General features: G+C 46.9%; 1 protein-coding gene across 1 annotated transcript in view; it reads left to right on the forward strand.

Moving 5' to 3' along the window:
- The window catches only part of CYP2W1 (cytochrome P450 family 2 subfamily W member 1), a gene marked incomplete at both ends in the record, with an annotated part of 37,075 nt that extends 15,865 nt beyond the window's left edge, over window positions 1–21,210 (forward strand). Inside the window, 9 exons of the mRNA XM_079543119.1 lie at window positions 2,732–2,813; window positions 17,141–17,303; window positions 18,470–18,619; window positions 18,713–18,870; window positions 19,319–19,489; window positions 19,604–19,745; window positions 20,056–20,240; window positions 20,387–20,528; window positions 20,990–21,210. Of these exons, the coding sequence (XP_079399245.1) occupies window positions 2,732–2,813; window positions 17,141–17,303; window positions 18,470–18,619; window positions 18,713–18,870; window positions 19,319–19,489; window positions 19,604–19,745; window positions 20,056–20,240; window positions 20,387–20,528; window positions 20,990–21,210 (1,414 nt within the window). The remainder of the gene's footprint in view (window positions 1–2,731; window positions 2,814–17,140; window positions 17,304–18,469; window positions 18,620–18,712; window positions 18,871–19,318; window positions 19,490–19,603; window positions 19,746–20,055; window positions 20,241–20,386; window positions 20,529–20,989) is intronic.
- Window positions 21,211–22,084: the final 874 nt, after the last annotated feature.

Here is a 22,084-nt window from a genome sequence, read left to right on the forward strand (position 1 = left end):
GCAATTAGTGTTTGTACAATATATTGGAAATTAGCCCTAGGCACACTGGAAAAATACATGTTTTAAACATGTCTGTTTTCTGCCCAATTCTGTAGCTTATATTAGATCTGGACTTGGATATATCTAAAGGCCACCAAATGAATTCAAAGCTGTGAAAGACATTGTTACTGTCTCTAATAAGCTTTTTTTTCCTATAATGTAGTTGTGTAATACAGTATAACTGTGTATATTTAATCACTCCAGGGAAAGTCCTTTTCTACTGCTGTAATATGTCAGGAAAGCTTATCTGCATATAAACAGCAAAAAGAGACCTCTCCTGCATTACAGAGCTCTAAGATCTTTGGTTTGAAAGCTGAGCATTTCTAAGGATGCACTAATTATGTCATTCTGATAAGAAGGGATGTCCTTCTCACATTGTCACCAAGTGCCATTGTCCATAGGTTTTAAAGCTGTCATAGGAATAGGGAAAAAGCCACTGTGGTCATAGGAATCAGTGAAAGACTTTCATAACCGTGGGAGGTCCATGTGCAGGGAGCAACTGCCACATTATTTGTCTTGGTTGCACATCCGTTGTGGTGGATTTGGCTGCAGTGTGGGGGGAAACCAGGTCAGGAGAAGGGCTGAGTTCCTGGGACAAGAGAGAGGACCTGATGAAGCCAAAGAGAGAGAAGCAGTTAAAAACCTGATGGCAGTTTGAGAAAACATGAACGCTTCTATCATCTGTCAAGGGAAATGCAACTTCTTCCCATATTCTTTTAGCCTTTGATCCCAGTTGGGCAAAGTGCAAACCGGGGGAAATGGTTTGAGAGCCTCTGGTGCTGTGATGGGCACAAGCATCGTTTCTGCAGTCAGTCATGTTGAACTATTTGTTTATTTTCATTACCATGGGTATATCACTAATTATCAGAGAGAAGCCTTTCTAGAAGACTGGGTGAAACTCGTGTTCATTTCTACAAGAGAATTCACTGGAGTGGAAGTGGCTGTGGGTGCAGCAGAGTGATGGCTGCCTCAACGTGTAGAAGAGAGCATATGGTTTCAGTAATGGGCTAATAAGAGCAATTAACCTCACAGTGCACTCATTTGTAAGTCCCAGTTGTTTATAAAGTGGATAATAAAGATATTGTAACATCATATAGCTTTATAGGAGATTAGGGAAATGAGGCTGTGTTTTTCAAGCTAGTGCCTGTTAGCACTCTGGTGATAGCATAAGGAATAGAAACATAAAATCAGCAGAGGATGAAATACTTGGAGGGTTAGGCAGTGTATTTAACCAACCAATGTAAATCACCAGTGTACAGTGCCTTGAATAAGGGTTGTCCTTAGAAGAGGGGCTGCTTCCTGCTGCATCAGGCAGCTCTGATGTTCAGCTTGCTCTTGCCACCTTGCAAAGGTTGTCACGTAAGCTGTTCCCATGCTTCATTTGTGGCATTGATTCTGATCCTGTAAAATATCTTATGCTGTAGTCACTGATGTTATGTTTGTCCTTTTTCGGCTTGCTGTCATTTGCCTCATGATTTAGCTTGTATTTTGGCTTGGGATTCAGCTCATGATTACCCTAATGAGCTGTTGCCAGTTTTTCTTGAAGCTGAATTTCTGAGTCAGGAAAGCACTTGGATGGGGCACGGAGTTCTGTGGAGGCTCCCAGACTTGTGGTCTTGTTTTTTTCTGTTCCATTGGATGGGCTGAACAATGCGTTTGCTGGTGCAGCATTCCCCAAATATGAAGGCTCTTTTGCTTTATTAGACTTGACAGTGTTTAAACAATGCTAATTCTCATACCCAGCTGGCTTTTCAATTGATTCTGTGCTCTCTGTCGCTGTGTAAAACAAACTGAAGCATTAAAGACATCTTGCAAGCTTCCCTCTGGGGACTTGTCTTTCCTTAGAGAAAAATCAAGTATAAAATTTTGTGTTTTCTCCGTGTGTTTTCTGCTGGATCTTTCACTGATATTTCAGTGCATTAACAAATGTTGTACAGAATAAGGTGCTGATTTTCAGGCACGTGCTTTGAAAATCAATATTTGTTTTCTAGCTGGATATGTGGACCAAATGTCTCTTTCAGCACCTGAAGCAGAATACACCAGTTGCAAAATTATATTTAAGTTCTGCATAGAATTGCCATTTAAAATCAGCTAGAATCTTGCCTATTGGAAATTCGATTGCTAAACAAAGAACTTTTGCAGATGTGAATCATTCCCACTTTCAGCAGCGTGGATGCAGGCTGATATTTGGGGACTAAGAATGAAATCAGAATTCCTGGGGGGAGTGAGGAGCAAAGCATTTTCTGCCCTGTGAACTTCAGCACTTTGCTCACACGGTTATGCAAAGCCTTGCAGCGTACTGAGAAATGTGTTCTTTGCACTCAGCTGTGCTCAGCAGTTCGGCTGTGCTGGGCTCATGGCGCTCACAGCTCGGAGAGGAGGAGGGCCTTCATTTCTGACCTGAGGAATCAGTGCTTTCTGATGGAAATACTTCACATTCTTGGCCGTGGTCTCTCTCTTGGCCATGGTCTCTTCCTATGAGCTTTTCACTTCTTGCACAAAAGCCATCTAGCCTTATTTTGCCACTTGTAGGAAAACACGTGCTAATATCCCACCAACACAACGTTGTGCATCGACACAACATCAAGCATGCAAAGTTACTTAGATTCCCTATAGGAAATAGTGTGTGAACAGTAAATATTCTGATCACGCGATATTTTAAGCTTTTTATTTCTTTTTTAATGTATTGCAGCTGGTCTGAAAACCCAAAGGAATGGAAGTTTCAAAAGACGAGGCAGACCTGGCTGCTCTCACACATGTATGAGAAGGAGAAGGTTTGTATTATCAGGAGATGTTCTCACAGTGGTAATGTTGTAAAGTTTTATACGTTCATTGTAGCTATTATTTATTAATCCAAGGTTACTAGCATTAGCTGTGCACTTTGCTAAAATACTCAGCCATTGTGACTGCTTGCTATTTACCTTTCTGTTTTGGGGTGGTTGTTCCATGGACACTACTAGACTAAAGCACGTCAGCCAGAAGGAGGAATGATGCTTTGTATAAACCTGAAACTTAATGAGAGTAGATTTGAACATATCCTTAATTTCTGGCTGTGGAATAGTGGGCAATATGGGTGACAGGTGGATGGTTGGTCTGGGTGATTTTAGAGGCCTTTTCCAACCTTGGTGATACTGTGACTCTGAGCCATAGCTCGTGGATTGCTTCAGATATCTCTGCTTCATATAAGACGTACGGATACATTGCCAAGATGCTAGAATAGCTTTCTCATTAGAAGTGAAACCTCATGTTGATTGTAGAAAGCGTAACCAGAAGCCAGCCTTTCATCGTCACCCAAATCCGTTCATTTCATAACTTAAAAAACAACATCCACATAGCTTCCAGTCAGCATCTGAGCATTGCAGTGCAGAGCAGAGCACTGCAGCTGACGTTCCCGTTGTGTAACTGAGCACACATCTCTGTTTGCACAGCAGCTCCTTATTGATTCATTCCATTGGCATTCAGTCAGGTGTGGCTGACTGTGTGTGTGCACTTACACCCTTCAGCATCACCATCTTCCTGACCCAAACTGCACCAACCACCTGGCAGAAGGTGTTGCTTTTGTGATTAAAAATACTTTCAGAGGACCCTTATGATTAGAAGCAGAGCTTTGTGAAAGCAACAAATGTTCACACAGCGTAATGAGCTGCCAAGTGCGTTTTTGATAATAGGTATCTAGTTGTTTGCATTGCCTTTTATTTTTAAGCTGTGCTGTTAAAAGGTTTATCCACCTTTCCAAGTCAGTGTGTGCTCTTTAACTCTGCTTGGAAACTGCTTTATGGGCAGAATGGCATTTTTGCTCTTTTACCTGTTTGCTTTGGGGTTTTGTGTTGCAACATACTGGGAAATAATTAACCCTAAGTAGTGCTTGTGTTACAGATCAAAACACAGCTTCATTCCCTATTCTGTGACACTGAAATGAAAACCTCCTTTCTAGTTTTGTTGTGGGGTTGTTTTTTTTTTTTCACGTGATGAAAGCGTGATGATTTATTTAAATTCACAGTATTTTGTCCTGTTTAATAATCAAAGATGCGTTGTATATGAGCTACAGATAATGATTAACATCTGCATTCAGATTCAGAACAATGAGCAGAGCCACTCAAGTGCTCATGATCAAGCATGTATGAAGTCTTTTTCATTGTCAGGACGAGGCAGGGCTGCTTTTGCCTGTGTTTTTATACCCAAATCTGATTTCCTGTCCATTATAGAATAAAATCCGTTGGATATCTGAGCATGGCTACAATACAAAAGGAGACTTCCTTCCTAAGCCACGTCTTTGATCTCTTGGTGTCACTTGTATTCTTACTGAAAAGCCATGCCAAGAGCTAAATTAAGTTTCCTGTACTGATATTCTTCTTTCTGTAAGATATAAAGAGAGGTTTTCTAGTCATTTACAAAGCAATTTTTTTAAGTGCCTTTAAAATCCATCTGCTGTAGGCTGAAGGCTTCAGAGCTCAGGACTGCATATCTACAGTGTGTGCACTTCTTTGTCATCCTGTTCTGAATGAATGCTGCATCACCTGTTGCTGGTTGTCCTTTGGCACAGCACTGTCAGCAAGTAACTGCATCGATTGTCCTCGGCCTCTGGGCTGCACATCCCTGGGTTGTGGAGCTCCTGCAGAAGGCGATGAGAAAAGCCAGGTTATTGACAGGCGATACCTGCTTTTTCCCTGCTGTTATTCGATAGCATTTCCCCATTTTCATGGTGTCACATAGTTCCTGAGCATTCAGGGGCTGGTGGTTATTGGGTCACGTTTGGCTGTTTCCATGTTAGTCTGCTCCAATGCATGTTAGTTAGTCACGTTAGTTAGTTAGTCAGGCAGAGGCAAGGCAGGTGAGCAAGAGAGAAGAAACAAGAAAAAGGGAAAATGGGTTACAACAACCACAGTGAGATCCTGTAGGCATCACTTCGCTTGCCAGCACTTTGATGGGCCACCTCAGTACCCGATTTCAGCCCTCCCTGTTGGGAGCTTAAAGACAGGCAGCGCTCCTAAAATCTCACCAAGAGGCCCTGACATTGCAACCCCCAAAACCAATCCAGCTAACTGTGATTGCACGCAGTGAGCTGTGATTGTGCCACGAGGTCTGAGCACAGGGGGTACAAATGATGCAGTTAATTTAGCTAAGGTGGAGCACAGAAATGTGGCTGAGCTTCAAACACGCGGTGCTGAGACCCGTGCTGGAGGACCATCGTGCTGACACTGTTTGCATCTCAGCATTTGTCTCTGTTAGCAGCGTGTGTTTACCCTGAGTAAAAGCAGTTTTAAAAGTGTTGGGGTTTTTCCATTGTTTTTCAGTGTGCTGGTTTTATATTACAGGCACACTTCATGTATCATCAGTTTCAGTTAGCCATTATAAAATTAACATTTTTTTTATCTGTACTGTTTCTTTAGCACAGGAGTGTTTGTGTGAAGTCCATAAAGATTTTCATAGGGCATGAGTTACGAAGATGAGTGCAGGCTGCACCTTTGATTCACTGCTCTGTAATATCCCCTATTGATTAAGGCAGCATTGGAGTATTTTTTCTTCCTCTTCTTTGAGAGCGATAGAAGTTTTAGTGATCACAGTTGTGCTGCCAAATGTCGCCACAGAAATAAGCTGTAAATTAAGTGTCTGTTGAAGCTCTGTCTTCTCTGCTGTGTCGATACTGCACAGGATTGGAGCAGCCCTCGTGCAATGACTCCAGGCCTTTAAATACTTACGTATGTGTTCAGCTTTGCTCATGCTGAGTACGCCTTGCAATGCTGTGTGTGTAAAGTCAAACAAAGAAACATATTTGCAGGGTGAGGTCACTGTCACATCTCCTGATTCATGGTAAAAATATTCTCTCATTGGCTCCAACCAGTTCCACAGATACACAAGGTGAAATGCCTCAAACAGATCTGTTCACCGAATGCTGTTGACAGCAAGCTGGTTCAAAATACTGCAGAATCATCAGAAGTCTTTGTGAGGTTATTGCCAGGATTTCTTAATGGAGTTGTACGTTGCACCAGACAAGCTAAAATTTAATCTTTTACTGGTTAATTAGAAAGGAAGTAAAACGGGGGTAAGGCGACAGCAGATAACTGAACTGCTTTTGATGTCTGATGTGTTAAAGGAGTGCATCAGTTTTAGTCAGCGTGATTTAAAAATGATTTCCATATGTCTCAATTTTTTCAAATTACATCCAATTCCTTTGTGTAAGCATTCAGTCAAAGTCAGAATCTGTTGTGTGCTGCTGGGTGGTATCTCAGCGTAGCAAACAAATGGTTTTGGGTAGGAGTGAGGATACTTGCACAAAATTCTTTCCTTGGACACATTCGTGCCGTTCTCCTGAATTTGGTAAGGTTTGCATACATGTTTCCAAAACTAGGATCTGGCTAGTATGCTTCTTCCCTTCCAGCAGCCCTCACAAGCTGGATCTCTCTCAGGCAGTGTTTGCGTTTGCTGATCATCAATTCCACATCTGCTCAGCATTTCCCCTCAGATGCTTTGCCCATCTGAGCCCACAACAGTTCTCTCACTGCAATCTGTCCTTCCTAGCAGTTTGAGCATTGGCAAGAAACTCTTCCATTTGAAGGTGGGCATCAGCTGATGCAAAAGGCTGTGCAGTTCACCTAACCACCTTTCAGGTAATGCTTTGACATGACTGTGGATGAACATTGAAAGAGAAGAAAACAAAGCAGGTATTTTTTAATTCCTTGTGTTTTTTTTTTACAGGTTCCAGATGAGCATTTCACCATTTTACTGGACTATCTGCAGGGCCTTAAGGGCAGTGCACGAGACACAACTGTGCAGAAAGCTGAAGCTCTGATGCAGGAGTTGGATGGATCGGATGCAGAAGACCCAACCATAATGGAGAAGTGCGAGCGCATACGCCAAGTTCTGCAGCTGCTGTCTTGAGAGCGGTTCTGTGTCTCGGTGCTTGTCTGATGGAAAGAAGCATTGAATATCACGTGCAATACTTCAAATTCGTTGTGAAGACATATTTTGATAATGAATCTGAATACTGCATTTTCTGAGTTTGTACTCGTGTTTTCAGCTACAAATATTTATCATGTTTTGAGGTGATGAAGTCAAAACTGAGCACCATATATGATCCATAGACATGCTGCATTGATTAAAAGCAATCTCACTGCTTATCTTTGGAAAAACACACCTCTCTTGTTAGTTTTTCTCCAACTCTCTGTCTAATTACTGTTCAGTAAGAGGAGCTTTGTAGTTCTTAACAAGAAGAGCAGAGCAGCCAACAGAAAGCCTGGAGGCTCCTTTACAATGGCAGCTTGTAGCATTAGCATACAGTGCAGTGTTTGCTCAGCCAGCTGCAGTCTGTCACTTTCAGCTTCAGAAGTGTGTCATTTGGATTTGGGAAAGATCATTTTCAGTCTGTTGAGCACGGGTTGTATAACACAGTTCCTTATTAGTACTTCACGCAGTAATCAGGAGATACCATCAGCTTTGTTAGTTTTCCTTGTCTATTTCAAAGGTTTTCAGTGCTTTGCAGCAATTGTTTAGATACTCAGATAATGCACAGATGGGAACAGCTCAGATCTTCTGACCATGCGTAGTGAAATCATCTGATTGTGCCCAAACTCACCCCGTGATGAGAAGTGCTGCACAGCAACACTTTGAGTGCCGCCTGCCAATGTTGTGTTTTCATTTTTCTCTGTGATCGGTGTCCAGAAGAGTAAATTTGCGTTCATTTGCGTTGACATGGGGCATTTATCTCCTATGAATGTGCTAAAAGTGAGGCTTTTGAGTGAGAACCAAAGACATCAATCACTCAAATGTTGCAGTATTGGCTTATGATTTAATAACACTTACATTCAATGCTGTGTTCTTGACCTGATTCTTTAATCTTCCTGCAGATGTTGTTCATGCTGTATTACCAACAACTTTATCGAATGTGCATTTTAGAAGAGTGGCTGTCTTTGGGAATTACTGCTTTAATGTGGATGGATGAAGGAGGGGAGAATCTATGGATATGCTGGCCTAATTTTTCAGTAAGAAGCATTTGAGTGGATTTGACAGCCTTCACAGTCACAGGTTATTACAAGCTTTCAGAAGTATGAAATGTATTCCTAGTAACAAATAACTTAAGATCTGGGCTTCTTGAAGGTGAGGTTTCCAACTAAAGAAGACCTGCTGTTAGCCCAAGCAGAAACCAATGCTTTTTTCTCTCCGTCAGAAGAGAAGATGAATTCTAAGGGGTGAAGTTTTCTAAGTGTCTTGTTGGGATTTTATAATTGCATTTTAGGTGTCAGAGAAGAGTTGTTCTCGCTTCTGCTTCCTGCTCATCTTAGGATTTTAATCTAGAAATTTACATTGCTTGATGATTATATTTATCAGGATTTCCTCCATGTATTTTTTTACATGATGGGGTGGGTAATTGCAGCTATGGGTTTCCTGCAGCTGCTCAGAGCTGTGCAGGCAGACACAACCCATCACTTCGTTCACTTTGTTCCATCCTTTGGTCACGTAGAGTTTGCAGATGTTAATGTTTGTAGCCTAAACTATCCTATGGCTGCAGACAGGGCAGAATCGTGTCTGGGTTTCCACGCCATGGCTGCTGTGTTAATAAAAATTGAGTCCCAGGCGAGAGGCAACAGTGTGCATGGACAGTCTGACTAATTGTGTCTTCATCTGCCGGCTCTGATCGTCTTCTTGGGCTAATCTGCATTGTGGAGCTCCAGCTGTAAGGATCCTGTCTGAAGAGAGTGCTGAAGTCAGGGCTTCCAGGCAAAATAAAGGAACATTAATTACTCAAAATTGCTTAAAGCTGGAATTGTGCCTCTAATGACAGCACTAATTACTCAGTATCTGACGACGTGAAAAGTTCCCTTTAATTTGACTGATCCTGGCTGTGGGTTGTATATCTTGTTGGCTCTCCACTGTCTCCACAGTTTTAATTTGTTATCATCATTGTAAAATTACTGAGTCAATGAATCCTCTCTTCTCATTCGTAAGGGATATATTGTGGCTGTTTGGGCATGTAATTTATTTCCTTATTTCCTCCTGCTGGAGAATAGTTCTGCTGTGTTTTGGTTCACTTAAAGCAAGGTGACTCTTGACTTATCTCCCACCCCTTCAGGCAGTACAGAAATGCACTTCAACTGGGGCTTGGTGGGCTTTGGTTGGTTGGGTTTGCTCTGCTTGTTTTGTTTTTGACTTTTGCCGCTGAGTCAGAGCAGAAAAAGCAATACTGAAAGGGACTTCAGTTGCAAAGGCAGCACTCGGAAAGTTAGCAAACATAAGAATGGAAAATCTTTATAGAATTTTAATTTTAGTTCATCACCCATATGCAACATGATGGATCGGTGCTGTATTTGCCACTGTCTTGTAACTGGTAAGTCATTTATTTGGCATTTATTTGGCCTTTATCCTGCCAGTTCTGCTGCTGTTCTCATTTTCAGAATGAGCATTAAAGCTGGAAAAGTAACTCTGCTATGTGGGTTTGGTGCTACGCAGAAGAAGCCAGTAGGAACTTTCCTGTTAGTTTCACTTAGTGCAGGATCCAGTCACAGAAGTTTCATCATAAGCATTCCCTTCAAAACATGCTTTAATGTTCTGATTCACTTACAGTCAAAATACTGAATTGATGTTACTTAATTTAAACTCAGCTTTGTTGACATAAAACTTTCCAGTGGTTTATTCTCGTTGGGGCTTTGGTTTCCTTTTATGTCTTCCTTTCTGTATGGCTGAGTGAGCCAGTTATTTCTGTGCCTGCAAATAGGAGTATTAGTTGTGTACAGCGACTGCAGTCATACAAGGACACAATTAAATGTCCTTGCCTTTGCAGGATGCTTAGCAATGATTTATAATTACGTTCTATTTTAACTTCTTCATAACAGCTTCCAGAGTCAACAACTCAGCGTGGTCAAAAATAATTATTTCTCAAATTATGTTTTCTCTTTTTCCTACGAGGAGTGGAGAATACCATGCTAAATGCAGCTGATGTATAAATGACGGGGGGAGGAGGGCGATGCAAAACAGTGGTTTATCTTTCTTTGTCCAAACAAAGCTAAATAAGAAGCTTGTGCTGTGAGGAAAGTTTGGCTGGGAGGTGGAGGGAGGGACCTTGGGATGAACACAGAGCACTCATGCAGTCGCTCTTAATGATTTCTCTTTTTTCCTACATGCAGAAAATTGTTGGCATTCTCCAATAAAACCCACAAACACACCTACGTCAAAAATGTAAATAGGTTTCAGAATCAAATACTGAAAGGTCAGGAAATGCCACATGTAGATACATGGCCAGAAGAATTCTGGTCCTACCTCTCTGTGCCTCCAACCTGGAGGCTGAATTAAGGGGAATTGTGTTAGAAACAAACACATAAAACCCCCCAAATATGTGAGCGCTCAGCTGAAGGTTGTTCCCCTTCACGCCCCCGTGCACAGCAATTTCCTATCAGTTTTAGTGATTTTGATTGTTTTGAAGGTTTCTTGATAATTCAGGTAGCACACAGCCTTTGCTGTCACACCTGACGTCTGTTTTCTTTATGGTCTCATTGTATTTTAGAGAACTGTAAGCCTTGGGACACAGAATCTGTCCCTCTCATTTGCTTTTATAAATAGCCAGGCTGGCTGCAGCCCTGCCAAAATCCTCACTGGTTGTGGAGCTCCATTGGGCCCAGAGAAGGCTCTGTTGAAAGGCCACGGTTCCGTGTGCTCTTCTTGAGGTACAGCAGCCTTTGCTAGCATCCTTTGTACCAGAAGGGCTTCCCTAAGCCCCATGAAATAGCCCAAATCTGATGCAGCCAAGCAAAGGGCAGCACGTCTCTGCTTTGTGATGGGAGGCTGCAGTGTGTGAGCACACAGCCTGGCGCCTGCCTTGCCTTGATGCCCGGTTCCGGTCTGTTGAGACTCACAGCCATCTTATTTGTCTGCTTTCTGTGGGCTTAACTTGACCAAACAGCTGGTTTACAAGCTCTTGGGGTGTGCTGAAAGCTTGAGCTGCAGCGTAGGACTGCTAGCATCAGTACGTGCCAATAGACTTTGTGCATTTCACAGATCTGTGCTGACGGTGTCACTGGAGCACGAGCAGCCCCAGAGTGTGAGCGTGGCCAGCGTGGTCTGACAGCTCTGTGTGGCTGCACACCAATGGTTGTTGTATCATATCTTCTTCTGCACGGCCCAGGCTGCAGGATGCTGTCCTTGGAAGGAAAGTGGCAGCCAGCTTGCCAATTGCTTCCAGAAATTGGTTCAGGCTTAGAAAATATTTAAAAAAAAAACCCAAGGGTTTCCCTTTTGTTTTCTGAATCCTTTTTTATATTATTTCAGCTGTCTTTAGACAAAGGAAGGGGAAAAAATATTAACCACAGAGAGATGGTGAGCACATCTTTGACGTTGTTTAATAAGAAAATATGGACTTGTGTTGAATTACACAGCTAATGAGGAGCAGACAGGCAGTCTCAGCCCTTTCTGGGTGGCATTTTCAGTGCCAGCAGAAGATGAAAACACAGCAGGTGAGCGCGGGTTGATGCTGTCCCCATCACAAGTGCCATGGATGGTCACTTCTCTGAGAGAGGAATGGAGGGGCTGTGACAGATGCAGTCCCTTTGGCTGCTGCTGGTGCTCCCATCCTGCCAACAGGAGGCAGCTCCTAGCTGACCTTGTGTGCACCACTGTGGGGTGGGGGTCCTCCACATCTCATAGAAGTCTGTTAGCAGCCTCTGTACAGCTGCTGCTCAGCATTGCCTGTGGGCAGACATCAGAGGGCATGGGAAATGGGGCTGCCTTGCTGGGGGATGGGAGCTGCCATGTGCATGCCCTGGTGTCAGCAACCCTATGCATTGCCAGGGCTTGAGTTTGATTTTGGGATGTTTTTTAGAGAGCTGAAAGGTGTTCAGCCAGTGATGGGAAAGGTGTTGTCAGTAGTGTGGAACATTTTGCTGTAGAAATCTGAAAATATCAAAGATTGCATTATACTACTGGAGCCCTTTGGGTTAAAACGTGCTGCAACGTTTCAGGGTCTTTTGGTAGTATTTGAAAGTAATAAAGCAGTGGTCTCAGCAGAAGGCTAGCTGATGTCTCAGCTGGCTCGTCCCAACAGTCCTGCCATTCACTCAGCAATGACCTTTACCCAGGTCACCTTATCTCCCTTGCAACTCAACTGGATCGTTATAAGGGGCACCAATGTGACATTCTCTTGAAATGGGTTCAAAATCTGCCCTGAGCTCCTGTGTGGGCAGAGGGAAGCACTGTGTCTGCAGGCCTGCTGAGGTCGTGGGGGTGCTCAAGTCATTAGGATTAGTCCATAAAGCCCCTCGTAATCCACATCCTAAGAATCTGAAAGGTCACTTGTGGTCCTGTAATCCCCAGTAGTGAACGGGAAGAATTAGTGGTGATTGTTTTGATCCTAAAGCACCTCTTAAGATAAATGCTGGCCTCTGCCCCAAAAGCATATGTGTGTTATTTCGGCGGGGTCCCAGAGGCTGCACAAGGAGTGAGCAGCTGGGCTGTCACACAACATGACGCGGCACAGAGTGCTTAAGAATCATTTTAATGTTGGAAGGGATGGGCAGGAGGATGCGTGCGCCCACCTGCAGCCGTTGTGTTGCACCTGCTCAGCACCAGGATCCCCACACCCTCCCCAAACCTCCCGGCGTGGCTGCTTGTGCCAACCAGAAGAGCAGAGGGAGCTCTGGTGCTGGGACAGCGGGCTGGGATCCTCCTGTGGTGCTGGAGGGAAATCGTGCTGGAGAGAAGGGGCACATCTGCCCAGGGGTGCAGAGCGGGTGCCAGGCGGTGATGCTGTGGATGCGGTTGTCTCAGTGCCCCGAGGTTTGCTGTGATGTGCGGAAACATCAGTGCTGGTGGTGTCAGGGCGTGTGCCTGTGGCAGGGAGGTTGGAGATTCGTGATCCTTGAGGTCCCTTCCAACCCATCCTGTGGTTCTGCGGAAGGGATCTCTGAGCAGTGCAACTGTATGGGAGCGCCTGGCTTTGCCCCGCAGAGTGGGGCCGGCACCCTGCCCTTGCCGTGTTCCATCGGAGGCTCCCTGGGGGCCGCCCAGCCCTTATTGTGGGAGGGAAAAGCGGAGGGAAGGAGATTAAAAGATTTGCCAGCAGCAGCAAGGAGTCAGCGGCTGGGCTGGGAATAGAAACCACGCTCCTGGTTTCCACTCCCTGAACCTGGCCGCCAGACTGTATCAGTAATGCGAATGCAAATACAGGGAAACGTTTGCTTTTTCAAACCCACCCTGCTCACAGGTTGTCCCTTCGAGTCAGGGCTGCTTGCAGTGAGGTGACACACAGCACCCAGCAGTGCAGGCCCTCTTTCTGCGCTGACACAGCAGCGTTCAGTAGGGCAGTACTGCCACTGCTGTGTTTAAGGAAGCCTGGAGGGATGCGGTGGTGATAGCCATCAATAGGCCTTTGCGTTCCCCAAAATGTTCCCTCTCACAGCATGCCACAGGCTCGAGGTTGGCAGCTTGGGAGCAGGCTGGCATTTTAACTAGTAGCTATGGGAGGGTGGTGGTGAGTCAGACACAGTGGGATGTGCAGCAGAATGGGGCTGAGGGGCCGGCAGTGCCATCGATGGTCTTTGGGTTGCCTTTGGGTTTGTGCTCGCTTTGTTCTATTCCCACATTGCTCCTCCATGTCGTAAACAAGCAACAGGATCAAAAAGTAAAAGCAGTGTGTGGATGCCACCCAACCAAACAGGCAGAGCAAACTGCACGGGAGGAACAGCGTTTGGAAACGCAGCACTGAGTCATCAAATAGAGTCCATGTTAAAGGCTCTCAGAGAAGCAGTTTGGGGGCAATCTCCTTCTGAAGGAAGGGCAGCTGGTTGCCTCCGTGCTCGCAGGGCCGTGGCCAGGGCTGCGTTCTGCTGGTGTCGTTGCCCTGTGTCTGTGTGTCATGTTTGTGTACGGTACAGAAAGGGCTGCAGAAGGGAAGGGGATGTGCTCTGTAGTGGTTCTGTGTCACAGGACAAAGGGGAAATGGTTTCACACTGAAAGAAGGCAGATTGAGATTTGGATATGAGGAAAAAGTTTTTATGATACAGGCAGTGAGACAGTGGCGCAGGGTGCCCAGAGAGGCTCTGTGTTAGTGTTACTGCTCAGGGCTCAAGCAGTGAGTTGTTCCCCTGCCCCTTGCTGTGCAGTTACAGTGTGACACCCCCAAAATGGGGCCGTTGTGCCCAACTGCCCCTCACTGGCCCCAGGGCTGAGGCAGGAGAGCTCAGCTGCTGGCTCTGGTCCTCTGTCAGACAGCAGTTAATTGGGAAGGGCTCAGCCTCCAAATGCTTTGCAAACACCAGGGTAATGACTTCCTTTCCCAGGCCGGTGGGTGGTTGGCACTCTGGGTAAGGGCTTCTCTTCCTGTGACTCTCCTGTGCTGCGTGACCCTGCTTGACCCGGGGAGGTTTGACTTTTCAAAAGGTTCGTTTACTCCTAGATAAAGATTAATTTTCATTTTAATTTTTAACCTTAAATCTCATGGGAACGCGTTTTTGCATTCCATCCAAGATGCTGTTATCTGTGCCCAGCTTTGCCCCCTCCATGGCTTGCTTCACCTAGGAGGTAATGAGTAACCCCTATTCCTCTGCTGGGCTGGGACCCAGTGCTGGGCTCCACGTGGTTCTGTGTCACAGTGTGAGGAGGTGCAGCTCCTACACCACTGCCTTCACACGGAGCCCCAAAGACCTTCCAGCAATGATAGTAGCAATGCTGGGTCAGCCCCAGGGCAGCTGCAGCACAGGGCTGCCCTCACAGCAGAGCCCTCTGCTCCCAGCGCTCTGCCCAGAGCTGCACAGACAGCCCTTGTCCCCGCGGGGACACGCAGCACTTCTCCAGACTCCCGGTCTCCTGCTCTCACCGCAGGAAAAGGCTGTTGTGTGTAATGAGGGCGGGTTTGGGAGGGAGCACCGCGGGGTGGGAGCCGTGCTTGGTCTCCTCTGTCTGGCAGCTCTCACTGCAGTCAGTGGGAGCAGCAGGCCTGGCACACAGCCACGCAGCAGCTCTGCAAGACACACGGGTCTTGTGTCCCTTTTGGTGGGTAAAGAGGGGAAGTGGCACCAGGTGACACTCCGCAGCCGCAGGAAGAAGTGCACCCCGCTCATAAAAGCAGGACGCATGGAATTTAACCACGGCTCTGGGGTTTGCGGTGCGGAATTCATTTTTCACCAATGTCTGCTCCAAGCAGCAAGGAACACCGTCTGTGTCTGTAATCCCTTGCCACTGGGGGGGTCCCTGCACAGGGATGGACCTGGTGGTGCTGGGCAGCCCCCAGCCTTAAATTCCCTGAGTGAGGCTGGGAAAGGGACTGGAAGCCCGAAGCAGAGCAGAGGAGCTGCATGTGGCTGTGTGATGTGATGGCACAAGGTGTGCTGCAGGGCTGCAAGGGAAGGAGGCGTCTATAGGTAGAGCCTTAGGACAGCCCAGATTCAGTAAATAGGAAGAGATAAGGAATGGAGCTCCAAATCTGCAGAGGGAGCTAACAAGTGCATCCCGAATCTTTTGCAGATTGCCTGGTTCTGTTTTTCTTTACGGGAGAAAATGCTTCGCTGGAGGGGGGAGCAGCTGGAAGGGGCTGTGTGCAACTTCATGCATCCCCTGGAGCAAATCAGTGCACTACAGGACCTGCTGCACCTGTGCTGTGCTGTGCTGTGCTGTGCTGTGCTGTGCTGTGCTGTGCTGTGCTGTGCTGTGCTGCAGGGTGGGTGCTGGCTGTGAAGGATGATTTGGAATTGGCATTTGTAAGCTATCAAAAGTGCATGGTGAAGAGCTGCTGGTGTCCACAGATGAGATTGGATGAGAAGATGGAAGAGATGGAGAGAGGGAATATAAAGAGAGATTTCATGATTACTGCTTAATTGTGAAACAGGTGTGGGTCACTCAGGTTCTGGGCAAATTATTGCAGGCAGAAGAATGGCAGTAAACCCAGTCAGCTCCATGGCGTGGGAACCCACACCTCCCCGAGCTGTGTTTGGACTTTGCCTTTCACAGACAAAAATTCCCAATTTTGTGAGGTATGGGCGTGGAGGGGAGGATCGTGCAAAGCCCAGCAGCAGCCCTGGCATCAAATACTCTCAATAAATACAGTGTGAGTGTCCTAATCAACAACTCTCAGCAGAGTGCAGAAGGCCAGGCTCCGCCAGCATGGCTGCCCTGGTGCCCCTGCTCACCTGTTGGCTCTGCGCTGCGCTTTTCATCGCTGCACTCCTCTGTGTTGTAAAAGGTTTTAAACGATCAGCTTTAAATTTACCTCCCGGTCCGTTTCCTCTGCCCATCATCGGCAACCTGCACCTGCTGGACATCAGGAGGCAGGACAGGTCTCTGATGAAGGTAGGAGCAAGCACACGTGCTGCCTGGGGCCCTGGGGGGGGGAATGGCTGCACTTCTCCCTCCAATGGCAGTTCTGAGATAACTGCTTCGTGCCAAATGCTGGGGTTTTAAAATGTGATTTAATTAACTAAATGCAAAGCTTTCCGGATGATGAAGGAAACTGTTCAACCCCAACTGTGCAGAGTTTGGTGGGCTGTCAGTAGGTAAGAGCTGCCCACACAGTGAAGGCTATGATTATCTGCATCAGTTTGGGTGGATGAACGTAAACTTTGGCATCTTTATGCTGTGAAATACTCCAAAATATTTGAGTGTCCACATGGCCAAATTGAAAGGCGGATGCTTAGTTGTAGTTGCCAAAATAGCTTGTATGTCTTGCTCGTCATGCTGGTTTTCTAGAAGGGAGTTAGTGTAGCACAGCCTGAAGAAAAGATATAGGGGAAATAATTTAAAACCATGAGTGGCTTGGACTTGGAAAAACATGGGTAGGGTAGGATGTCCTGAGCTAGAAGAGACCCAGGAGAATCACCAAGTCCAACTCCTGGCTCCATGTGGCCTCAAGCTGCACCAGGGGAGGGACAGGTTGGACAGGAGGAAAAATGTCTCCCAAAGGAATGGTGCAGCACTGGCACTGCTGCCAGGGAATGGTGGGGCCACCAGCATGGAGGTGTTCCAGAACCACAGAGATGTGGCACTGAGGGATGTGGTTTGGTGTTGTGGTGGGGGTGGGTTGGGGTTGTGCTTGGTGATCTTAGAGTTCTTCTCCAACTTCAACGACCTAACCAGCAGAGCAGGACGTAGTGCTACCGCTGACCGCTGATTTTTCCTCTCCTTGCAGATTTCGGAGAAATATGGGCCAGTGTTCACTGTCCACCTGGGGATGCAGCAGGCGGTGGTGCTGAGCGGCTACGAGGCGGTGAAGGATGCACTTCTGAACACAGCGGATGTGTTTGCAGACAGACCTGCTATCCCCATCTTCCATCAAATCCAGCATGGAAATGGTACCGGTGCCTTGCAGAGATCAGGGCACGCTCACTCTGCTGTTTTCCAGACGTGTTCTTTCAATTTCAACCACATTTAGGAGTCTTGAGCCCATCGGTGGCTACACGGGGAGGGATTGAGGCAGTTTGCTTTCTGCAGAACAGCAGCTGTGAGCACCTTCCTATTTGCCTTATCCATTTTTTTTTTTGCTTTTTGCGGCACTTGGGTCACATTTCCAGGGTTCTGCTGCAGTGCAGAAGGAAGGAAATTATTTTTCACATGAAGGCTGATGTCCTTATGCAATCTCTCTTCTGCAGTTACTGGCAGTTCAGACAGAGCCTGGATCATGCATGACTCATGATAAAGACTGCAAGAACTGGCAGGAGCGCAATAGCACGAGCTGTTTGTACCTCAAACAATTACTTCTGTAAACAGATTTTTGGCATATTTCTGCATTGCATGCTAAGAAGTAATACATTGCCCAAGACGAGACATTGAAAAACAGTGAAGGGAATAATCCAGGGCTGAAAGGAAAAGATTTGATGACCTAATATGTATATAATGCATACAGCGTGTGGGGTTTTTTCATCTTGTTTTTAAAAGTGAGGCCCGGAGTGAGGAGGGGTGCACTGTGTGACGATGTAGACCGTGCTCAGCTCTGGAGCCAGCTGGGCAGGGAGCACCACCAGGGCTGCCTGCTGTGCTGGTCTCTGCCAAACAGGAGAGCTTTTGGCATCACCTAAGGGCCAGCTGGGGAGATTTCCCAGCTGTAAGCTGTGGTACCTCCCTGCCATCCCTCCTCATCCCCTTGCACAGAAGAAAGTTCATCCTCTAAAACTGCAACAGGGAAATTGTCCCGTTCATGACATGGACACAGCAGTGTCGTCTGCTCCGAGCCTTGCTCTCTGAAACAGCTGCGTTGTTTTCCTGGAGGAAAACAAGTCAGCCTGAGACAAATACCACACATAGAGATTTTGCTGTGTGTGGCTGAGAAGGGGCATAGCTATAAATAGGCAAAACCCAGAGGTGTGAACAGCAGTTTGCTTCCTGCCCTGTGGAACCTGCGTGGGGCTGGGCTCTCCCAGGGCAGCCCTCCCACAGCACCCGGCCCTGCATGTCACAGAGCCCCTATGTACCGAGCAAACCCCATAGCAGCTGTGCAGCCACACCATCCATCCCTCCGTAGGTGTGTTCTTCTCTTCCCAAGAGCTCTGGAAGACAACACGGAGGTTCACCTTGGCAGCTATGCGGGAGCTGGGCATGGGGAAGCGGCTTGCAGAAGAAAGGATGCTCGAGGAGCTGCAGTTTCTCACTGAGCTGATCAAATCCTTCCAAGGTGAGCTGGGGTGTTTTATTACTTTGCAGAGCCACTGCAGATACCTCAGGGTTGCTCTGGAAGACAAATGCAGGTGATTTGGGCCATTTCCAGGTGGGCCATTCCGACTTCGGCTTTTGAACGCAGCCCCCACCAACATCACCTTTGCTATCCTATTTGGGAGAAGGTTTGACTACGCAGACCCAACGTTTGTCACTCTGCTGCGACTCATTGATGAAGTTATGCTCCTTCTTGGCTCCCCATTCCTGCACGTAAGTCACCCCCCATGCTGAGTGTAATTGATTTATAATTCATGGGAAAATTAAAAATGATGCTCTAACAGTTTCAAAAGAAACGTATTTGGCTTGCTAAACATTTGGAGTTTTCTTTGCTAGAGCTTCATGCTTTATCTTTTTGCTTTATTACCTCTTTAAAAATGTAATTTCATTGTTTCATGAGTTCACTATCACTTTCCCTTAATTGTGTTCTTTTAATTCATGTTTATAGGCTGTGTCTAGACAAGTCTGATAGCTCCCATTCATTTCTGTAAAGAATTTTTCGTAGGAGACATTTTTATACACTACATTTTTTTTAGTTAGCCAGAAAGAGAGACTCTCATACTGTGTCATTTGGTTCCTCACCCAACTGATGTCTCACTTATGATCCTTAAGTTTTTGCAGTCTTTTACAGAACGTTTTTTTTTTTCCCCTCTTTTTTTAGCTATTTAATTTCTACCCATTTCTTGGATTTCTTCTCAAACCTCACAAGATGATACTGAAAAAAGTGGAAGAGGTGTGTGTGATCCTAAAGAAACATATCCAGGAAAGCAAAGCAAATATTAATGGAAACAGTCTGATGAGCTACATTGATGCTCTGGTCTTCAAACAAGAGGTATTTCAGCATTACAGTGGCCACTGATGTGGCATCTTGTGCAGAGCCACACTGCTGCAACGTTCTGTCTTCCCATGCTGACAGCGCTGCCTTTTTCTGTTTATTTCCCTACAGGAGGATAATAAAAGCAATACCATTTTTCATGATGCAAATGTGTTGGCCTCTGCTCTTGACTTGCTCATGGCTGGCACTGAAACCACATCCACCACCCTGCAGTGGGCTGTCCTGCTGATGATGAAGTACCCCGAGATTCAAAGTGAGACACCTTTGTGGGCCTCTTACACAGGGAATTAAAGCACTCTGCAGTGACTTCATAAATGCTGCTCACCTGCAAAAGCCCCATAGCTGCTCTCCAGGGCATGCAAAATCTGAGTGCCCGCCATGTGTCCATCTCTGTCCAAGCTTTGTATGCTGCCCTTCAGGACTGAGGGATCCGAGGGCTTTCTCTCACCTACTGCCAAGGGCTGCATATCTTCATTACATCCCGGGGGGGGTTCAGCCAGCAGTCACCATGGGTCAGGGTTTGGAGATGATTTCCTCACTCGATGCCTTCCCTTTGACCACAGAAAAGGTGCGTGCAGAGATTGAGCGCGTTCTTGGCCCTGGCTGCCTGCCTACCTTTGAGGACCGGAAAAGCATGCCCTTCACCAACGCGGTCATCCACGAGGTGCAGAGATTTGTCACCCTTCTGCCACACGTTCCGCGCTGCACCTCTGCTGACACCCATTTTAAAGGCTATTTCATCCCCAAGGTACGTGCTGCTCTGCAGCCCAAGAGCGGGCGGTGGCACACGGGGCAAAACGCCACGGGCAGATTTGGAGTGTTTGGAAGTTTGCTTGAAGGCCCAAAGGGTTTGTATGCCTGGATGGCCTTCAGCTGAACACAGCTGTGTTGTAGGGAACAACAGTGATTCCTCTGCTCTCCTCGGTGCTGCTGGATAAAACTCAGTGGGAGACGCCGGATGAATTCAACCCCAACCACTTCCTTGATGCAGATGGGAACTTTGTAAAGAAGAAAGCGTTCCTGCCCTTCTCCACAGGTGACAGAAGGGTTTGGGCTGGCACAGGGCTGAGTGTGCAGCCAGGTGTTGGGCTGTGAGCTCTGGCAGCAGCAGCACAGGTCAGCAGTGGGGATGCTGTAGCAACATTCACTCTGGGTTTCAGTGAATTGCAAAATTCAGTCCTCAGTGAGAAGCACACCGGGCCCTGGGGTTTAAAGACACCTCTGGGATGTAGAAAACTCAAGCAGGAGTTCTGCCTTCTCTCTCCCTTAGGAAGAATGGTTTCTAGGTTGTCCCAAACCAATGCCTTGCAGGCTTGGAGTGAAGCAGCCTTGCTCAAATACGTATGGCAGACCAGTGGCAATGGCTGCTGATCATCAACCCACTACGTCTGCAGTTCTGCAGCCTGTTCTGTCCCTCACACTGTTGCCACTGAGTGGTAGGGAAGAGTTCTCAAGGAAACTGCCAGCCCACAAACCGCTGTGCTCTTGGCATCGCAGGGCGGAGAAACTGCATTGGAGAAAGCCTTGCCACTGTGGAGCTCTTCATCTTCTTCACGGGCTTGATGCAGAAGTTCACCTTTAAGCCTCCCGCCGGGGTGAAGGAATCCGAGCTGAACATGGCAGCAGAGGCCGGGTTCACCATGCGGCCATTCCCACAGTGTGCCTGTGCTGTGCTGCGCCGGGAGCCCCAGCCTCAGTGTGCACAGCATCCCATGTAGCTGCTCGCTGCGGAGCCCAGCAGATGCACACAGGAGAAACCAGATCTCACTATGCAGTATTTAGCAGTAATGCCTTCTGACTCAAAGCCTTTCAGTTACTGGCGCTGTGCTTAAAATGTGCTGAGCAAATGGTTTTGTACCAAGCAGAGGAGAGCTGGGCCTGAGGTGAGCTGAGAATAGCACCCAACACATGACGGGGAGTGACAGAACCATCACTATTTCACACATTAAATCTCATGGGCGGTTTGTTCCTTCATTTGGAGACTGACATTAGATACAGATTGTCTCATTCTCGCATCCGTGCTCTTCTCCCATTCCTTACTGTACCTGCTGTGATGAACTACTCCCAGATACCTGCACCATGTCCAGTGGATGCCCTTCCTATACTTTCCAGTCTTCTGATTTTCAACCCCAATACCAAACCGTGACCTTTTAGGTTCCTGTGCTCTGAGGGATCTCATCACACCCCTTCACTACTGATGACAACGGAACTCTCGTTTCCAGCAGCTCACTTCTTCCTTGGTCTGAAATGCAGAGTAGGGACCAGAAGTATTTGTCAGGTCTGCAATGGGGGGTGGGCTGAGCCAATGCCCTTCAAAGAGTTTGCACAGGTGAACCCCATGGAAAGGGGCTGTCTGCTGTAGGGTGGGAGGAGGGCAGCTCCCATTACCTGCATACCACCTGATTCTTCCAGGTTAATGGTAAATAAATAGTGCACATCTCTTTGCTCCCAGCCTCGCTCCCAGGTGAGTGCAGTTGGACTGGGGGTTCATAAAGCTGCAAGGTGTTCCCTGCACGGAGCCCTGGTTGTGGCTGACAGGACATTCTGGTCCAGTGAGAACTGCAGTGACTCGGAGGGATCGTGGTGCCATCT

The sequence above is a fragment of the Tetrao urogallus genome (assembly GCF_951394365.1).
Source record: "Tetrao urogallus genome assembly, chromosome: 15".
Taxonomy (NCBI): Eukaryota; Metazoa; Chordata; class Aves; order Galliformes; family Phasianidae; genus Tetrao; species Tetrao urogallus.